The sequence below is a fragment of the Danio rerio genome, chromosome 3 (assembly GCF_052040795.2).
Source record: "Danio rerio strain M-AB ecotype USA chromosome 3, GRCz13ab, whole genome shotgun sequence".
NCBI classification, from domain to species: domain Eukaryota; kingdom Metazoa; phylum Chordata; class Actinopteri; order Cypriniformes; family Danionidae; genus Danio; species Danio rerio.
This window is the reverse complement of record NC_141023.1, coordinates 62629133-62650553: the sequence shown is the minus strand read 5'-3', so window position 1 is coordinate 62650553 and position 21421 is coordinate 62629133. Positions and strand designations below refer to the sequence as shown.

At 41.6% G+C, this 21421-nt stretch overlaps 1 protein-coding gene across 4 annotated transcripts; it reads left to right on the top strand.

Annotated features, from left to right (window-relative positions):
- Positions 1–5384: 5384 nt before the first annotated feature.
- Positions 5385–18813, top strand: lgals3bp.3 (galectin 3 binding protein, tandem duplicate 3). 4 transcript variants are annotated; one of them, NM_001040041.1, is given in 5 exon segments: positions 5385–5478; positions 5685–5888; positions 11153–11284; positions 12169–12430; positions 17529–18813. In NM_001040041.1, coding segments are annotated over 5 exon segments (1704 nt in total). In that variant the 5' UTR covers positions 5385–5411; the 3' UTR covers positions 18568–18813.
- Positions 18814–21421: the final 2608 nt, after the last annotated feature.

Below are 21421 nucleotides of genomic sequence, written 5' to 3'. Positions count from 1 at the left end.
CCAGTGTTCAGATGGCACCCTTCCTAATGTTGCTTCTACATTAATTGTAGGCCCTTAGTTCGCAAAATCCCCAGAAGTCCCATCTAAATACATGGAGTTCCAGAATGTATTCAGGCAGCAAACCAGCTTACCCCTTATCTGCCATAGGATCTCTTGCCTGGAACCAAATCCCCAAAGGACCATGTATCCCTTGTCCTTCCCTGAGGCAAGATGATAGTAGAATGCATGGAGCTTAATGCTTCATTGTAATATCAACCTTATTGGCTGCTTTGACCTTCTTTCTTGAGGGAAAAAAGGGATGGGGATCACGTCTGTGTATTGAATACTGAACCCTAAACTCTCAGAATTTTCTACTACTTTATCCTTTTACCATGGTCACAGTTGCCTTAAAGGGCCATGAAACCCCCTCGTTTCAGCAGGGTGTTTTCACACCTCTACTTTGGAAAAAGTCAGAAAAGTGGGCGTGTCCAGCTCTGTTTAGGGGGGAGTGTCGGAGGAACTAAAGTGGGAGGGTGTGAGAGTGTCTATTTGGGCACGCGCGAGTTTCAGTCAAAATACTCACACACAGGAGAAAGTGATGGTGTTTAACCTACATGGACATCTGTAGTCGAATTATTTGCCAAATTATTAAATGATGGACTTTAACTGCAGTTTGGCTCTTTCATTCAGGGAATTCATTCATGCCCCTCGTGACAAACGAGATATTTGATTCGAGGATCTGCTCTAAGCGTGTATTTTTCATGCAATGTTTGATACCGCACGGCGAATGAGAGAAAAAAAAACCTCAGCATTTTCCGGAAACTTAGATGCACACGGCAGGTAGCGTCAGAAAGCCGCATGTGTTATTCCGGTCACAAAATGCGGTTAAAAACCCTACACGAGGTTAAAGTTTGGTTTGGGTCCTAACATGTTACGATGCAATAGTTAACTTAGTTCGATACGAACAAACTGAATAAACAAAGAGCACTAGTCTCTCACTTACCAAATCTGTAGAGACAGAACAATCCCCAGCAACTAGAGCCGCGTCTTTATGAAGAGAATACTACAAGCGAATCCGATCTCAGCGTTTACAGATGAAAACAGCTCTCAGGTAAACAATGTTCCTCCTTAGACACATAAGTTATTGTTGTCGAGCGTCGCGTACACTGTTAATCCACACGTGAGTCTGAGCTCTCACAGAGAGAAAAAGAAAACGAAACTTAACGGCAGCAAACTATAAAAGCAACACTTCACGCTTGTTTTGCCAACACAACGTGGCGTCTATGTCGTGTAAACACAGTAATGAATATTAATGAAGTTGCACAATAAAGCGCGCTGATTGGTTTGAACCAAGCCTTACTCATGCATTAATGCATCACACTGTAAGACGTAATAAGACTCACTCAGGCACAGACGCCCAGTCTGCATGCTGGAATACACGCTATTATCTCATAGCCGTGACGCAGCTTCAAAAATTAGTTTCAAACAGGAAGTACGAATTTGCTTGAAATAACGCAAAAACAACCAATTTACACTTTTTAGTGAAATATAGGTGTCCTAATAGTGTTTTTAGCAGTGTGGGACACATATACGACTGTCAACAGCTCAAAAAATGTGTTTTGGTGTTTCGTGACCCTTTAAACAGGTTCTTCAGCAGCTAAGAGGCTCAAATTGAGCATCTATGGCCACAAGGCTTTCGGTATGGCTATTATGCTCCATCATCCAGATTCTCAGATCCCTCATTGTCGAGGTTGATGCTTTCACCACAGGATCAGGGTCAGGGTTGTGCTGTCTCAGTACCCCAACAAACTGTCCCCCAATGGAACAAAGTTGCAACATCTGTAATCGAGAACAGGACACCCATTCACTGTCATTGACAGTCACAATAACTTGCAATATCGCATTGAGGTCAAGTTCTTGAAACCCCAACAGGCTGTTTGTGTCCTATTCTTTACCACGTTTTATTATGTCATCACTAACTGATTAGGATCCAAGAATTGCAATGCTGGTGCACTTTCCAGACTGTTGTCCAAAGATGATCCCAAAGAACCTGAATCCATTATCCAATGTACCCTTATTGCAAGTCCCATTCAACGGAGTATGCAGAAAGACATCTGTGCCACCACCCTCTTGGAACACTGCTCTGCCGGGATGCAGGGAAGGTACAACTTTTGTACCATCATCATAATGGCCAAACCTTCTGAGCTCAGTACACAGCAATCCAGGCTCTAGACATCAAGACATCAGACAGACCCTCTTGCTCCTTCAAGCACTGTACTGCTGGCCCAGAAATAGCCAGGATCAGGTACATCTGAAGTTACTAAACCTGCACCATGTCAAAACACCTTTATATTTGACTGTAAACTCATTCCCCTCCCTGTCCCACATTTGGTATTGACTTTGCAACTGACCTACACATTCGTCCAGTTTCGTGTTTCTCTCTTTAAAACCTCTCTCTCCGCCACACAAATCCCCAGAGCTAATACAAATCCCAGTACAAAAGAAACAAATTACTTTCATTTTTCTAGAAATGATGGCTTTAAAATGGGTGAATCCTACTGACTGATGTATAATATTTAACAAATGTAGAGGTAATTCAATGCATGCATATAATTGAAAACTATAACATGTTTTGATGATTATTTTTTCAGTATATGAAAATGAACTCTGCAACATATATCTAGACATTTTTAGCCTACTGTACTTTTTGTTTGTTTGTTTTGTTTTTTACTCTACAGTTTCAACTTCATGGCTAACTTTGCTTTCTGTTTCCTTTCTTGCAATTCTGACTTCAATCCCCTGACTAAATCTCCTGACAATGATTATAACTCTGAGTTCGCTTGATGTCAGAATGTTTTTCATTTTAAAATGTATATAAGCAACACTAAGTCTCATTGGAAAGTGACTACAAGATATTGAACTTTTGTTTGCAGATTTCATTCTACAGTGATAATTTGGGATACTTAACCCAAAAATGAAAATTCTGTCAAAATTGATGCACTCTCCACTTGTTGCAAACCTTATTTGAGTTCCTTTCTTCTGCTGAACACAAAAGAATATACACAAATGGCTTGTCGTTGATCCCAGTTCAAAGAGCAACAAATAAAAACTTGACTTCTAGTTGATTATCTGAAAATGTTGCAGAAGGTTTCCCCCATGAATCATCCGTTGAACTGCATCCTAATCATCACAAATACTGCAGAAGACCTATAGAACCGACATGGACCCAAGATTCTCACAGAAATCAGTCAAGTTTGGTGAAGGAAAAATCATGGTTTGGGGTTATATTCATCATGGGGCTTGCAAGAGATCTGAGGAGTAGATGGCACATCAACAGCCTGAGGTATCAAGACATTTGTGCTGCCCATTACATTACAAACCACACAAGAGCAAATTCTCCAGCAGGATAGCGCTCCTTCTTATACTTCAGCCTCCACATCAAAGCTCCTGAAAGCTAAGAAGGTCAAGGTGCTCCAGGATTGGCCAGCCCAGTCACTAGACATGAAGATTATTGAGCATGTCTGGGGTAAGATGAAGGAGGATTCCAAAGAATCTTGATGGAGCTCTGGGAGTCCTGCAAGAATGCTTTCTTTGCCATATCAGAACTTCATTAAGTTATTGGAGTCATTGCAGAGATGTATGGATGCAGTCCTCCAAGCTCATGGGAGTTATACACAATATTAATTATTTTCCCACTGCGCCATGACTTTATATTCCATACCAGGGATCACCAAACTTGTTCCTGGAAGGCCGGTGTCCTGCAGATTTTAGCTCCAACCCTAATCAAACACATTTGAACAAGCTAATGAAGGTCTTACTAGGTATACTTGAAACACCCAGGCAGGCATGTGTGTTGAGGCAAGTTGGAGCTAAACCCCGCAGGGCACCGGAGCTCAAGGAACGAGATTGTTGACCCCTGTTCTATACTGTACACTATTTCTGTTAAGTGAAAAGACTTTTGTCTAAGCAAAGTCGGACCTTACTGTCCTAATTATTTAAAATTCATTCATGATCATCTTTTATTTTGTTGAAATAAGCGTAATCTAGAGGCCTTTGCCTTTCATATAAACCACTTCTGATACCAAATGATCAACTAGAAGTCAAGTTATTATTTATTGTTCCCAAAACTTGGATAGGTGACTTTTGTCAGGTGGTGTATTTTGAAGAATGTTAGAAACTGGCAATCATTGACTTCAATAGTGTGTAAAACAATTACCATGGCTTGACAAATATTAAGCCAATGGTTACACACTGAAAAAAGTGTTGTATGCAGAACTGTTGCAATCAATTTACTTGTGTGAATTTAAAAAACTAATTAAGTTTAATAATGTTCAACTTAATTAGTTTGTTTAAATTCAGCCCGGCGAGGCAGTGGCGCAGTAGGTAGTGCGCTGGTTCGAACCTCGGCTCAGTTGCCGTTTCTGTGTGGAGTTTGCATGTTCTCCCTGCCTTCGTGTGGGTTTCCTCCAGGTGCTCCGGTTTCCCCCACAGTCCAAACACATGCGATACAGGTGTACTAGGTAGGCTAAATTGTCCCTAGTGTGTGGATGTTTCCCAGAGATGGGTTGCGGCTGGAAGGGCATCCGCTGCGTAAAAACTTGCTGGATAAGTTGGCGGTTCATTCTGCTGTGGCGACCGCGGATTAATAAAGGGACTAAGCTGACAAGAGAATGAATGAATGCATAAATTCAGCCCAAATAAATTGTTTACCACCACTTAAAAATTTAGTAAATCCAAGGAATTATCTTTGAATATTTTTTTTTTCAGTGCAGGTTTCTAACATTCTTTAATAAATCATCTTTTGTGTTCAACGGAACTACAAAATTACTCAAACTAGATTGAAACAAGGGTGATGAATGATGACAGAATTTACATTTTTGTATGAACAATTCCTTTAACTTTACATTTTATAAATATTTATTTACAGATTACCTTCTCATCTGTGTGATATGGGTTCATTCAATGCCAACAATTTTGGAATACAGATTTATTTTTTGGTTTGTATAGTGTCCTGCATGAGTGCTTACGCAATACTCTAACTCTTATATAAATCATATGCGACAGAAGTAAGCTGAAGTCCAACACCCAGGATTTACAAGGACTTGCATATGAAGAAAGCAGTGAATGTAAACAGCCAGGTTTGTTTGAATAGACTTGAGAACCTCCTTTCTAGCATAGCATAAAACTGTATTGTCTTTCGTAGAATTTAAGTCACTCAAACATTCTTTGTTTGAACCTGTAATTCAAGTTATCAAATATTTTCGCATGAAATGAAACGTAAGGTAGTCCTCAAATTTGATTGGACGGTGCTAGATCATGCATTGTGATGTTGCACACAATGCTTGACCTGATTCGGCGGATATTTAATAGAAAGGCAAGAGGTTTCGTGAGTCTTTCAGTGGGAACGCTCTTCTGTTGAGTCTCAAGCTAGAATGATCATGTATATTATATGGGCATTGCTGTTTATTCCTGTGTCGGCTCAGCAATGGACTCTGTTTGGTTAGTATATAAATGTTCATGAATGACTTGCATTACTGTATGCATGTGAACTTTTTATAGGCTATACATATGGCATCTATTGTATTTAAATACATGCATAGTACAAAAGTGCTAATCTAGACTTCGTTTCACAAATTTCTATGTTGTTTATTGTGAGTTGAGCACATTTTGATCACCTGAATGAAGGAGTTTTTGGTTTGTGGCAGATGAGCAGGCAAAGCCTAAGCGGGAGGGCAGAGTAAGACTGGTTGGAGGTCTTCCCTCATCTGGCCGTGTGGAGGTCTACCATGATGGACAGTGGGGTACGGTCTGTGATGATGGATGGGATCTGGCCGAAGGGCAGGTGGTGTGTCGTCAGCTGGGTTTTCCTGGAGCCATATCAGTTGCTTCTGGAGGGCAATATGGTGAAGGTACATGTACAGCCTGAGGAAGAGAATTTGAATGTTATATGTTGATGTTTCACACTGTGTTAAACTGCAATGTCATTTGGGTTGAAGATCTCTGGGTTAAAGAAAGTGTTCAGTTTAGAAGTGGGGTTAGTGCTGGGGTTTTTAAGAAAACCCTGGGTATTAAGACGTGTGTTGACAGCCATTTTAACCCCTATTTTTAACCCTGGGTAAAGAAATGAGGATTAGTCCTGCTTTTTTACCCTGCGATATGAAACCATCAACATTGCACTGCCAAAGTTGTAGCCTACAGTGTGAAATGACACTGTGCTTAAAAAAAAAAATTACAGTAAGACGCCTACAGATGATTGCATACATACAGCTGAAGTCAAAATTATTAGCCCCCCTTTGAATTCTGAATTTTTCTTTTTTTAAATATTTCCCAAATGATTTTTAACAGATTTAGGAAATTTTCACAGTATGTCTGATAATATTTTTTCTTCTGGAGAAAGTCTTATTTGTTTTATTTGGACTAGAATAATAACAATAACAATAATAACAATATTGTTAGCCCCTTTAAGCTATGTTTTTGTTTGATAGTCTACAGAACAAACCATCGTTATACAATAACTTGCCTAATTACCCTAACCTGCCTAGTTAACCTAATTAACCTAGTTAAGCCTTTAAATGTCACTTTAAGCTGTATAGAAGTGTCTTGAAAAATATCTAATCAAATATTATTTACCTTCATCATGGCATATCCACCTTAGATTTATTGGATTCAATGTGCGAAAAAATATATTGACCCAAAAATTTGTACCTCAATACATAAAATAAAACATACCACAGTAGGTTTCGTAAGGCTATTCAATGTAAATAATAATTTTAAAGTAATTATATGTGACATTATCCATAAGTGAGGTTTATTTATAAACTAATTTCGAGAGGTCACATGCTTACGTACGCTTAGGGCTGGTCCCGCATCATCCAATTTATGATTCACCAATCAGACGATTCCTAAGTCACTATAAATACGCCAAGTTCCATATCACAGCCATCTTCATTCTGAAGAATCCCGCCTTCCACCCCTACTCCTCCTCCTCCTTTCCTAGATGGGTGGCCCAGTGGTTAGCATTGTTGCCTCACAGCAAGAATGTCACTGGTTCTAGTCCTTACCAAGCCAGTCGACATTTCTGTGTAGAGTTTATACATTCACCCTGTGCTCACATGGGTTTCCCCCAGGTTCCCCGGTTTCCTGCCACCATCCAAAAACATGCAACTTACGTTAATTCACTAATGAAAATCGGCACCGTAGACGTGCTCCTAGTAAGTAGTTATCTCTTAAGAGCAATCTCTATCTGTTCATTAGCTACTACAGCAAGGGAGTTATCGAGATCTACCTGCTCTACGAGCTCGAACTCCCCTCTCGCCTTGCAAACAGGAGGGAGCCCCAAGCTCGAGGATCTTATGACCTCAGGGCTCTCTTCCGAGACAGCAAAAAAAAAAAAATGAGAGAAACCAGGCTCAGTTGTTCATGACCATTTCTCCTCTGGCCAAACTTCTTGTGAAGAGCTGCAGTCTAGGCGCTGGAGGCTGGAGAAACGCTGGATGTCCATCATGGAGAAGCTGCAGGTCTGAGTTGTTCACCGGCGGGTCTGGCTGGCCCATAAACTATAACAAAAAATGTTACAGGCTTCTCTTATAAAAACATAATTTAAAAAATTTATTTTTTGATCTTGTACAGCAGCGTTAGCATTAGCTATTAGCTGTAGCTCTGCCTTTAAGTATTTAAAGTTTTGTTTTAGACTGAAGACCTTGATGAACTGGTTAAGGTGTGTTGAAGCTCTGCAGGGCAATTAGCAAACCTCCAAGGAAAGGTTTGGACGCCTTGGGCTAAAGAGACACAGAATGTTAGAGACTTTATTTAAACCTGTTGCTTGCTACTTTTGTCAAATCAATGCCAAATACATTCATATGCAAATATGATATTGTTATTGAAGCATTTAAATTTTTGTTTTAGATGAAAGACCTTGATGAACTGGTTTAGGTGTGTTGGAGCTCTGCAGAGGAATGTGCAAAACTCTAAGAACTGGTTTGGACTTCTTTCGCTAACGAGACACACAATGTTAGAGCCTTTATTTAAACATGTTGCTTGCTGCTTTCGCCAAATCAAGGCCAAATACATTCATATGCAAATAAGATATTGTTATTCCAGGGTTTAGCAACTATACAGTGTTTCAACCAGCACCAAGTTGTAAGAAAAATGAGAAGACAACAACAACAACAACAAACATAGTGAAAGTCAGTAGTGAAAGTATGCATGGACTTTAATTGCGGAATTGAAACTAACCTCAAACAAAGGTGAAGGCAAGCAGCACAACTAGATATGATGGTATACTTGCACCTCTCACGCCAAATCTTTATACAGAAGCTTCCTTGATAATCCTCGGGTGAAACAAAGCACCAAAAACCATTTAAAACACATCCCACCTGTAAATGAAAAACAAATCAAACAAAAAACAAACACAGGCCCAGCATTCAATAGGACCTAACATTTTCAGCATGGATCAATGTGTCCCAACATTGGTCCCAACCCTGTTCCTGGAGACACCAACAGTACAAATTTGTATGACGGAATCAGATCCAATACGTAGTAGACATTGTTACGCTCTATTGGACCTGATTCCATCATACAAATTTTTACTGTTGGTGTCTCCAGGAACAGGGTTGGGACATAACTGTGATGGTTGGATTTAAGTTTGGGGAAGGTGTAGCAGTTAATAACTATGATGGTTGGGTTTAGGGTTGGGGTAGGTATAGACGTCAATAACTAATGGTTGGATTTAGGTTTAGGGAAGGTTTGGACATTATTAACTATGGTGGTTGGGTTTAGGGTTGGGGACAGTGTAGATGTGTAGTGTATATGTCCCCTTCTGGGAGTCTGTGGGGTGTGGGGGCTGTGGCGGAGTGACCTTAAGGGGTGCCTGGTCTGTCCTATGCACTGGGCAGATTGTTTAAAACACCTGAGGACTGGGGGAAGGGGGTGAAATTCTGGGAGTTTTCCGGGAGAAATGACAAAACAGGAAATGGGTCTGAAATACGGGAGACTCCCAGGAAAAATGGAAGTGTTGGCAGGTATGGTTGGGTGACATCAATAACTATGTTGGTTGGGTTTTAGGGTTGGGGTAGGTGTAGACATTAATAACTGTGATGGTTGCGTTTTTGGTTGGGGTTGGTGTAGACATTAATATATGATGGTTGGGATTAGGGTTGGGGTAGGTGTAGACATTAATAACTGTGATGGTTGGGTTTAGGGTTGGGGAAGGTGTAGACGTTAATAACTGTGACGGTTGGGTTTAGGGTTGGGGAAGGTGTAGACGTTAATAACTGTGATGGTTGGGTTTAGGGTTGGGGAAGGTGTAGACGTTAATAACTGTGACGGTTGGGTTTAGGGTTGGGGAAGGTGTAGACGTTAATAACTGTGACGGTTGGGTTTAGGGTTGGGGAAGGTGTAGACGTTAATAACTGTGATGGTTGGGTTTAGGGTTGGGGAAGGTGTAGACGTTAATAACTGTGATGGTTGGGTTTAGGGTTGGGGTTGGTGTAGACGTTAATAACTGTGATGGTTGGGTTTAGGGTTGGGGAAGGTGTAGACGTTAATAACTGTGATGGTTGGGTTTAGGGTTGGGGAAGGTGTAGACGTTAATAACTGTGATGGTTGGGTTTAGGGTTGGGGAAGGTGTAGACATTAATAACTGTGATGGTTGGGTTTAGGGTTGGGGAAGGTGTAGACGTTAATAACTGTGATGGTTGGGTTTAGGGTTGGGGAAGGTGTAGACATTAATAACTGTGATGGTTGGGTTTAGGGTTGGGGAAGGTGTAGACGTTAATAACTGTGATGGTTGGGTTTAGGGTTGGGGTAGGTGTAGACGTTAATAACTGTGATGGTTGGGTTTAGGGTTGGGGAAGGTGTAGACATTAATAACTGTGATGGTTGGGTTTAGGGTTGGGGAAGGTGTAGACGTTAATAACTGTGATGGTTGGGTTTAGGGTTGGGGTAGGTGTAGACATTAATAACTGTGATGGTTGGGTTTAGGGTTGGGGTAGGTGTAGACGTTAATAACTGTGATGGTTGGGTCTAGGGTTGGGAAAGGTGTAGACGTTAATAACTGTGATGGTTGGGTTTAGGGTTGGGGTAGGTGTAGACGTTAATAACTGTGATGGTTAGGTTTAGGGTTGGGGAAGGTGTAGACGTTAATAACTGTGATGGTTGGGTTTAGGGTTGGGGAAGGTGTAGACGTTAATAACTGTGATGGTTGGGTTTAGGGTTGGGGTAGGTGTAGACGTTAATAACTGTGATGGTTAGGTTTAGGGTTGGGGAAGGTGTAGACGTTAATAACTGTGATGGTTGGGTTTAGGGTTGGGGAAGGTGTAGACGTTAATAACTGTGATGGTTGGGTTTAGGGTTGGGGAAGGTGTAGACATTAATAACTGTGATGGTTGGGTTTAGGGTTGGGGTAGGTGTAGACGTTAATAACTGTGATGGTTGGGTTTAGGGTTGGGGAAGGTGTAGACGTTAATAACTGTGATGGTTGGGTTTAGGGTTGGGGAAGGTGTAGACGTTAATAACTGTGATGGTTGGGTTTAGGGTTGGGGAAGGTGTAGACATTAATAACTGTGATGGTTGGGTTTAGGGTTGGGGTAGGTGTAGACGTTAATAACTGTGATGGTTGGGTTTAGGGTTGGGGAAGGTGTAGACGTTAATAACTATGATGGTTGGGTTTAAGTTTGGGGAAGGTGTAGACGTTAATAACTATGATGGTTGGGTTTAGGTTTGGGGAAGGTGTAGACGTTAATAACTATGATGGTTGGGTTTAGGTTTGGGGAAGGTGTAGACGTTAATAACTATGTTGGTTGGGTTTTAGGGTTGGGGTAGGTGTAGACATTGATAACTGTTATGGTTGCGTTTATGGTTGGGGTAGGTGTAGATGTTAACACCGCACAATGTAATTGGTCATTTAATCATTTATAATAATAATTCTCATTTCTAGAAACAACTGCTTGCACATGCATGTTCACTATGTATTGGACATGATGTGTTACGTCATCGTGTTAAAGGCTGCAGTGAGGACACACTGCCAGGAACAGGGTTGGGAAACAGTGGCATAGATTTTCAGTTGCTAACCTTGAATAAGTTTTGTGCTGGCCAAGTTAAGACAACATACAAATGACTGTGGCTTAGCTAACTATTGTGAATACAGCATGTTTATGTTTTATTGTATTTTTAGGGTCTGGTCCAATCTGGCTGGATGATATGAACTGTAAAGGCTCAGAGAGCATATTGTCTGAATGCTGCTTTAAAGGCTGGGGTGTCAATGACTGCACACATCAAGAGGACGCTGGAGTGGTTTGTGACACTGGTAAGACACCTACTGGATCATAAAGAAATCGCACGCTTTTTTTTTTATTAAGAAAGGGTTAAGCCTAGTGGTACTGTTTTTTGGCTGTATTTGGTAGTAATTTGCAATATTTATTTAAGCACTAGCCAGTGCCATATTTCTCAGTAAAAGAAAACTGAACAAGTGTGCCCCATCCATGGCTAAATCATATCTGTCTTCCACTAGTGGGCGCTGTTACATGCACATTTATAAGTATTCACAATAATGAATCTCCTAAATCCATGTTCATCTAAAGAAACGTCAACATTTCAAATCTTCTGAGAAGTGTAATATTTCATAACATTGAAAGAGTCCCTTTTATCCAATATGCCACATATTTCTTCCCACAGAATTATTCCAGGACATTTGTCATTAAAATAGTTCACATATTTGCCTGACACCTCACACACCGTCTGTCCCAAAAGCTACCACTTTCTGTAGCCATTGCCTTTTTCTAATCTTTCATCCCAGGCACAGTCTCAATTATTAAATGTATAGCATCAGCAATGTGGCTGCTCTCTGGTTTGTCCGCCTATTGGATACCTACAGCACAATGCACCTCCATCTGCCCTGCTACTGCACACCTGACATACACTAGCTCCTCTTTCAAAACAGCAATCTGTTGAATCGGCAGTCATTACTCTCGGTTTTTCTCTTTCTGCCTCATCAATGTAATAAACAAACTGATTAGCTCTATTGGAGTTTCTATAAGGACTTCCAACTTTCAGGCCCTTTTTTCTCGTCCATAGAGCAAATGCAAACTGACTAATGTTAGCGTAACCTAGGTTTTACACAACTAAACAAAAATTCTTCAATAATTTCTCTCACATCCACTTGTTTTTTGATCCATTTTGTTTACTTTTCAGGTACAAACGCAACCAACATCCGTCAGATCTCTGTGGATAACAGTCTGGGATTGTCAGATGATCTCGGTCTTCTGTTTGACAGTGAAGACGGTTGTGATTTTATCATTGCTGTACAAGATCTTAGTGAAGAAGCTGAATTGACTCTTTGTGTGCACCGTGTGATCCTCATGATGTATCCCGAGCTAAACATAACAAATGACTCCAGAAACCTCACCGTTGATGTCAGCCAGACTTGTCAGTCCCATGTCTCTGCTTTGATCAGGTAAGTCTCTAAAATCGGTTATGCACATACAATAATGGGATAAACTAGAAAGTCTGATGTGTCTCTAGTCAAAAATAAAACAAAACACATTGGTATATTCAAATGTTACAGAGAAATGTCTTATTCATGATTGCATTCATATTATATGACCAGTGAGAGCAAGAAGACTTTAAATTGGAAGCTGATTCAAAGTTCTCTTGAAGAATCATAGAAATGTAGCAGTCTGAATGAGTGTGAACTGATACAGACAAAATAACTAATAATTTACAAATGATTGGTATTTTTATTCACTCAGTGCAACACTTGGCTATGGTGCTGCACCACCACCTCTGCACCACCAGAGGGAACTGTCACACATTTAGATTCCATAAACCTGCACAGCCTTATATGTACCTTCACTATTAGAATGTTCCATTCAGAAGAGATCATCCCTATGCCTTAATCCCTTCTAAGGGTTTTCCCTTTAGAGTAGTGGTCACCAAACTTGTTCCTGGAGGGCCGGTGTCCTGCAGATTTTAGCTCCAACCCTAATCAAACACACCTGAACAAGCTAATCAAGGTCTTACTAGGTATACTTAAAACATCCAGGCAGGTGTGTTGAGGCAAGTTGGAGCTAAACCCAGCAGGGACACCGGCCCTCCAGGACCGAGATTGGTGACCCCTGCTTTAGAGTAACAGCTTTAAATGGATTAGAGCAGGGGTGGCCAACCCTGTTCCTGGAGAGCCACCTTCCTGAAGTTTTCAGTTGCAACCCATATCAAACACACCTGAACCAATTAATTAGGACCTGAACACCACGTGGTAATTACAGACAGGTGTGTTTGATATGGGTTGCAACTGAAATCTGCAGGAAGGTGGCTCTCCAGGAACAGGGTTGGACACCCCTGAATTAGAGCATATCAATAAGCCCTTCTAAATGGAACATGCTGTTCAACACCAAACAACATCCCTGCATAAGGGATCATGGAGGCCTGAAGTGTCCAATTATACCCTTTCGAAATCTTTCATTTGCAATAACTTTTCATAGTTGCCAGTTTTGAGCACTTTGGTTTGAATCAAGTAAGCCGCAAGCCTGCGTTTGAGTGAAGGTCTCGGCCGTTAGATCGCCCCCTGGGGGCTGGCTGCAGTACAAGTCATAAAGCCCGCCTCCTCCGTGTTAATGAAGGAGACTTGAGCCCAAATAAAAAAATTAATTAAACTTGCAATAAAATGTCCCGAAAGATGGTTCTGGTGATCCTGGTGGAACACTGTTTATTCGCTAAGGTCAGGGCTTTTTTCGGGCTTTATTAGTTTGCTGATACACGCCTAACCACCCAGATAGCAAAATGCAGATGCGGCGGCCGAGCGAGCCGGCGCTGCCGCATGCGAGCCGGAATCAGCCCGCGACGCCGTGATTGGGTTATGCGCTGCGGCCCGGAGCTGGCGTGATTGAATATGTAAAACCCTCATATTTGTTAACGTTATTACATCCATTTGTGTTGATATGACAGTAAACGCATGCTGAGAAGTTCGGGGGGCGTGGTTGATTTTACATAAAGCGTTCGGTTGGAAGCTTGACTCATTTTCTTGACAGCTTGACATTTTCGCGGCTCCTCCTCTGGCTCCATCAGACAGTCCTTCTGCGCATGTCAAGGCTCCAATTTCAGCAGTCTTTTGCGACAGTTTGTGCCCGTCAAGCAGGCGTTTTGCCCTCAAGGCGTTCAATGGGAAAAGGGGCTGTCGCGTCGTCCATATTTTTGTTGTTGGTTGTCATGACTGTTTTCACTTCCAAGTGCCCTTCAGTAGGCAATATATCACATTTGGAATGCACTGCATATAGCTGCACTCACTCTACTTGTTACCTTTGTGTTGTTTAAACTCATGTTTGAGTATGTACTGTACTTCCGTGTTGCTTGCTACCTGCTACAATCTCTAGATTGTTACCCCTCAACATTGCACTTGCACTGCAAGTCTCTACAGTCAGTCACCTGCTTCAACACATTAGCTTATTAGCAAAGACTCAGGACTCGAGAAATAGTTGTGTGAGATGGAAACATGCTAAATGTGCACTGTTGGAGGGGGGCTCCAGAAATGCAGTGAGGAACCACTGGTTTACCTTAGCCATGATTGCTTTCTGCCCACCTTATCTCTTAAGTCTCCTTAAGTTTCCTGATTACCATCCCCGCCGAAAAATCCAGCTTAAACCAGCCTTGGCTGGTTGGCTGGTTTTAGCTGGTCGACCAGGCTGGTTTTAGAGTGGTTTTGGCCATTTTCAGGCTGGTTTCCAGCCATTTCCAACCTGGTCTTAGCTATAGTCAGGGTGGACAATGACTAGCTAAATCCAGCTAAAACCTGCTTGACTAGCCTGGTTTAAGCTGGACATAGCTGGTTTTGGCTGGGCTCCCAGCCTGGCTACGTTGGCCAAGCTGGTTTTAGCTGGTCATCTCCCAGCCTAACTAGCTAAGACCAGGCTGGAAATGACTGGAAACCCCTCTAAAACCAGCCTGGTTTGCCAGCTAAAACCAGCCTAGGCTGGTTAAAGCTGTTTTTTTCAGTAGGGTTATCACAACCAACTGTCCTGACCATGTCTCCATTTATGCCTGTGCTTTATCTTTGCAAACCGTTGTACTTGTTATTGACCCTGTACTGCCTAGTGGTTCTAAAATAAATGTAGGGGCTGCCTAATGGAAAAGGAGCCAGTAGTGGTAAAGAGCTGCAATCTGTAGGCTAAAGAGACTGAGGCAGAGGCAGGAAGCTGGAGTGACTAAGGACCACGGTGGAGCCGAGGAGGAGACCAAAGAAGCCAGAATGATGAAGTGACAAGCCACAGCTGGAAAAGCCCAGAGGAGGATTCATGTGGACAACTGACCAAATGTTAAGCTGGAGGGAAGCCTGTTGGGGCTGATGGCCACCTTGACCACAAGAGAGACAAGAGCCCATTTAAAGCTGATGGCCAGAGGTGCAGTCTTACAATCTGGAAAATCTGGAATATACTTTCCTAGTGCATTCCTTACCAGAAGGTGTAGTCGGCTGAGGGTGAGATGAGGGTCTTGCAGGGCAAGTGGAAACCTAGCTGGAAGATGTCTAGAGAGAAGGCAGGAGAGGGAGGAAGGATAAGTCCCTGATTTAACTGGATGAACAGCTGAGCAGGACCTATGGTTCCCCTGAAGACAAAAGAGAGGCAGGATCAGCGTGGATGAGAGATTTTAAAAAAATCCTCTCCATTAGCACAGTCAAAGTTTAGCAGTAGCTCACCCTTGGTATATTGGAGTACTTGCAGGGCTTACCTTCCTACACATGAACTTTATGATCACTGCCTCTATGATACACAATGTTGCTTCTCACCCACCAGGTCAGACATCAACTGAGATTCTATCTCTGGGTTGTTGGCATAGTTAGTTTCTTCAATGCACACTGGTGTGATCCTCAAGGTGGCCTTTGGCAGTTGCTTCATGCCCAATTTTGGCTGGCTGGGCTCTGGGTCTGAAGAAAGACAGGAGAGTTGGACAGTTCTTCAGCACCTACTCTTCAAACTTGGTGAAGCTGCCTTGAGAAATAGATGCAGACAAGCTTGCCAAATGTTCAGGAAGATGGTGAGATCACCCGATGCAGAAATTTCTGACAAAGGAGTTGAACATTGTGGATATCTATAGGGAAGAGAAGTTGAAATCAAAACTAAGACAAATAAAAATGGAACTTTTCAGCGTGGGCTTCTGTTACAGAATGTGTTCAGGAACTATAGTGTCAGGGTTTTGTCATTTAATGATTTTGTTTTGCCATGTAATGGTTTTGTGTTGCCACTAGAGGTCCTCATTAAGTTCAATAACTTGTCATTGTCTTGTTTAGCTGTGTATATCTAGGTAGACCAATTTACTTTGCCTCTTTGCTTGGTTATTGTTGATCCTAGCCAGTGGTTGCTGTAAGTTTGCCTTGAATTATAACAAGGATTCCCTTCTGATGTTTTTGATGTTTATCATCTTGTGATTGTTTTGCTTTTTAAATATTTTCTACCTGAGATTTTTCGCCTGTTGTCATTTAGTACATTTTGGAAATTTGGATATTTTTTGTTTTTCTAATCCATCTTTTGACAATGTTTTGAGCTTTTTTTTTTAATAAACACTGAAGAACCAAGTAGGTTCTCACTGTTGAGTTCAAAGACCTCCTGTAACTCAGAGGTGGAATATTAAGACTATTACGGGAAACCGGGTTCTAATCCTGGCTCTGACACACAGATGATGAGGATAATACAATAAGGTGTTTATTGTAGCAAACAGGTAATCCTAAGACTAAAGCCTGGTTTATATTTCTGCCTCAAGTGAACTGTGAAATGAGCATTTATACTTCTGCACTGTCTTTGTTGGTCTGCATTAACACTTCCGAAACATTAGTTGGCAGTGAGGTGTTAATGTTCCTCTGTGTCGAGTTTCTTCGCTGGTGTTTTGTTCTTTCTGAACGCTTCCTGAATGTATAAGTGGCTCAAACTCGCTCATTTTGAGGCAGGAACCGGCAGACGTGGAACAACTATGAGGTAAACACAAAACAAAACTTTCCATTCGGAGCTCCTTCACGGGACTCCATACTTGTAAACAGTTGCTCCATTGGGCTCGCGCCCCTCGAACAGCTCTCGGTCCAGCCCAGACTCGTCAGCCCTACCAAGCCGACCAATCACAGAGCTTGCGCTTTGCGTCGTTGTGGTGTGTAGTTAATTTTTTTGAGAGATGCACATCAGCGACGCCGACGGCAATGGCGTAGGGCTATGCGTCACCGAATAGGCTGCGCCGTAGCATATGCGTGCGCTTTACGCAGAAGTATAAATCAACCCTAAGCAGGGAAACATACACAACACTGAAATGAAACAGAAAAGGAACAGAGGAAACAGAAGAAATCAAATACAGAAAAAAATTATTGACTAAACCAAGACAAGCGTGGATCTAATTGATTAACCAATTAAATAACTATGGTGGTAAACAGATCAAAAAGAAACTAATCCGGCCAGACATGTGACCTGATGAGGTTGAAACATCCTTAAAGAAGTTTTGTTTTGCATATTTTTCCACTGATTGTCAGAATGATATCATGACACATTACGCAGAAGCTAATTATATCTCTTTTACCTCAGGTATTTGTACACACGTCAGATTGATGTCTCTGCAACATCTGCTCAGTGTCTCTATCAGCTGGCGTTCATCTTTGGAGTGCAGAGGCTCATGGAGGATGTTGGCAGGGTCTTCACTGCACTCATTCCTGAAGACAACACCTTCCAGACACCGGTGTCAATGTACGAGTATGGCTTGCGCACAGGTGACCTTGTCCTCCAGGAGAACGTTCTCCAGTATCTTTCCTGGAACTGCGAGTTCCTCATAAGCTCTCCAGTGTGGAGCACCGTCTCCTTTGAGATGATGGATGCTCTGCTGCAGCGCTCAGACCTGATTGTGAAGGACGAAGCTGTTCTTCTTGAAGCTCTGGAGAGATGGATCCAAGACAAAGGTGACCAGATTAGTTCAGATAAACAGGCCAGCCTCCTGAGTCACATCCGCTTCCTCTTAATCCCAGTGGATAAACTCTATGACATCCAATTTTCCTCAAGTGCTCTCTATCAGAATAACGAGAAACTGTATCTGACTGGACTGCTCAGAGGATTTGAGTTCAACGCTCTTCCCTTTTCTAAGATCAGGAATCAAATAGATAACGCAAGCAGTGAGTATCTACCCAGAATCTACACTGGAGATGAGTGGAGTGTATTTATCAATGACACAACTGTCAGTAGCCCGTATTATAATTATAATTACTATGGCCAAAGCAACAGAATCCAGACCTTTTTTACTCCTGCACACCCTAGTGCTCTTTACAAAGATCAGAAGGTCCAGTGGCAAGCCCAAGTTTTTCTTACTCTCCAGGAATGCTCTAACTATGGTGTTTCATGTAATACTTTGCCTGTTGCACGTTTTTATGGATATAGCAATCAGTACAGTTACTCCAACATCATTAGCTACAACAACAGGTTAATTCTTACCTGTAAAAATCAGAACAATGTCTTCCATGTGCAAGAATTCAAAAACGACGTGGCAGTGGTTCCAACTAACAGCAGCATGGGTCTGCCGAACCCCTGTCCAGATGACTACAGCTTCAGATTTGTCGTGCGTCCACAGTATATCTGACTACTGTCAACTTCATATAATTTTTTTCTGGTGTTTTAATTAATTTTTTATTTTTATTTTTTCAAATTAAAATCATGATTAATCTTCATACCGTGCACTGTAAGATAATGATCATTTTACTAATATGAGAAGGGTTAATATGTAATCATTTAGATTATGTCATGTAATAATTCAATATTTAGCCATAAATAATGTTTGGTTGTTTAAAGATGCACTTAAAAATAATAAAAATGATAATAGAAAATATGTGGTATATCCTGCAATTCTGTTGTCTGTTTGATAAGTGTTAGATCTGATACAACCCAGTCACCTTTATCCCTTTTGCTCGCTGCAAAAGTTAGGACTTACTCAACTTTTCAAGCTCTGACGGAAGCGTCAGCCAATCCGATCGCTGTATGCAAATACACCAGCTCAGACAGTGGCCTATTGCTGACTATTTTCATTGGCTGACGCTGCTGTGACGATTGCGTCAGCCCCAACTTCAGACAGGCCCTCTGTCAAGCCTTGATGCTGAAGCTTCATGTGAATGGGCGGTTAGAAATGTAACAGCTACGCACCATTCACATATTGCTTCAGCGTCAACGCTTGACAGCGTCAACCGTTGTTACCAGTTTGCCCAGTGGCTCACTACATACGTTGCTGGCAGTGCTTAATTTGTAAATTACGAGGCCCCAGAACAGATCGGGGTAACAGATCCAACATGTAACCAGACAAGGGAGATGTGTAATAAACCAGGGGGGTCACAAAAGTGAAGAGCAAGGGGGACGAAAGTGAAGAGTGGGGGTGAGGTGAAAGGGGGTTGTTAGGGACGAAACTGAAGGGGGGGGGGGGGGGGGGTTGGGGTTGTCGCAGATGTAAGTTAAGAGCGGGGCAGGGCAGGTTTGGGGGTGCGAGGAGGATCAGTAACGGATCAGATTTCAAAGGTGCAGCAGAGAGGAGTTGACCGTGACAATGGGGCTCAAGTATGGTGAAGAATGGTTCCAGAAAGCAGGTAAAACAAAAGGCAAAAAATAAAATAAACAATTAAAAAACAGCGTGAGAACGTAGGAAGATCAGAAAATGTGGTAAAAATCAGGCGGCTGCGAGAGCTTTTTTATTTCTGGATTGATTTTGAAAACACTGTCGGTTGGGTTTAGGGGATGTGGTGGATGGGTTAATCTGTGCTTTTGAAAATACTATAGGTTGAGTTTAGGGAAGTGGGTGGGTGGGGGCAAAGGTTGGTTAGTCAGTCGACAAAAAAAGAAAAGGTGTACACATACGCCATTGCCGGATTTATAAAAATAAAAACTGAAAAAAAAAAAAAACCTCCTGGGATGTATTTCGCAATTTCCAAAAATGTATATAGGGGTACGTATCAGTAATGAGCCTAGATTGAATAAAGTCGTCTCAGTTTTAAAAAATATATATATTAAGATTGTGTTGTTTCAGGTCAAATAAGTTGGAACAAACAATAAATGTTTTTTTTTTGGAGTGTACAATAATAGCTTTTGGATATTATCTGTAGGTTTGTGTTAACTCAATAAAGGAAAGCCCCTGTGAACATGTTCCCTTTGATCATAAAACAACCCAACAACTGTTATAAACAAGTCTTCAAGTCTGGACTGGTTTACTCTGGTATACAGATGAGAAGCATCCCATGTGTTTTACCAGTCCTGTGACTAAGCAAGTAGATTTCCAGCAGAAGGCGCAATGTAATATTGTAGGATGTAGATAATGCTGCTGTACACAATGACAAATTTCAGAGAAAATATGAATGCATGCTTAGATTAGATAGAGCTTAAAAACAAAAGTGTCGCCATTATAATGAGTCATGATGCTCATGTTGATGAGGTTGGTCTGAGAAATAGATTAAGTAACTGATTGTTGTGTTAGATCTTGTAATGTGTCTCGCCAGGCTCTTGAAACACTGTGAGATGTCTCACATCAAAGACATGATAAAACCACACTCACATTGCTGTTGCACAACTCTGGCCTTTCCCTGGTGAGGGCACTTTTTGTGGTCTGGAGAAGACATTATTTGAGTTATTTGTAAAATGAAAAAACAGCTATACGCCACCGGTTCTTTGTGTGCAGCAGGCAAAGACTTTTTTTTAGTAGCACTTTAGTTTAAGTAATGATTCACACTATTAACCACTGGCTTATATCCTGCCTGTTATTGAGATATTAACTGTTTATTAGCACTTAAAATGTAGGATCTTATTTTCAACCCAAGCTCATTCAGATGACGTACCCTTATTTACATTTCTGGAGAGCGGTAAATAGGTCCCAGGATCTACTGTTTTTGCAGATTTTGTTTTCACGAATCCGCCAGAAGCCACTGTGTACGCTTTTTCAGATCTCAAATTACTATCGCGAGTGCTATTTGCACCTGCTGTTCTCACATAAATCCACCAGAGGCCGCTGTCGACTGACTGAATTGACTGACCCACCCTCCTCCTTCCCTAAACCCAACCAATAATGCTTTAAAAAAAAACATTGATCAGCGTCTATCCACTTCCCTTAACCCAACCGAATGTGTTTTCAAAAGCAATCCAGAAAAAGAAAAGCCCTCATGGCCACCTTATTTTAAAACGTTTTCAGAGCTTAACACATTCTCACCCTGCTATTTACTTGTTTATTTTATTTTTGGATTTTGTTTCTGTCTTACCAGCTTTCTAGAACCGTTCTTCACCAGAATCGAACCTCATCATCACAGTCAACTCTGCTTTGCATCTCAAATCCTCTGACATATGCAGCGAGCCACTAGACGTCATGTCGCCTCATAGCATTCGTTTTTAAAGACCAAATGCAGTCATACGTTCCTCTGGCTACATAATTCGCAATCTCTAGAAATGTATACAGGGCTGTTTTCAGA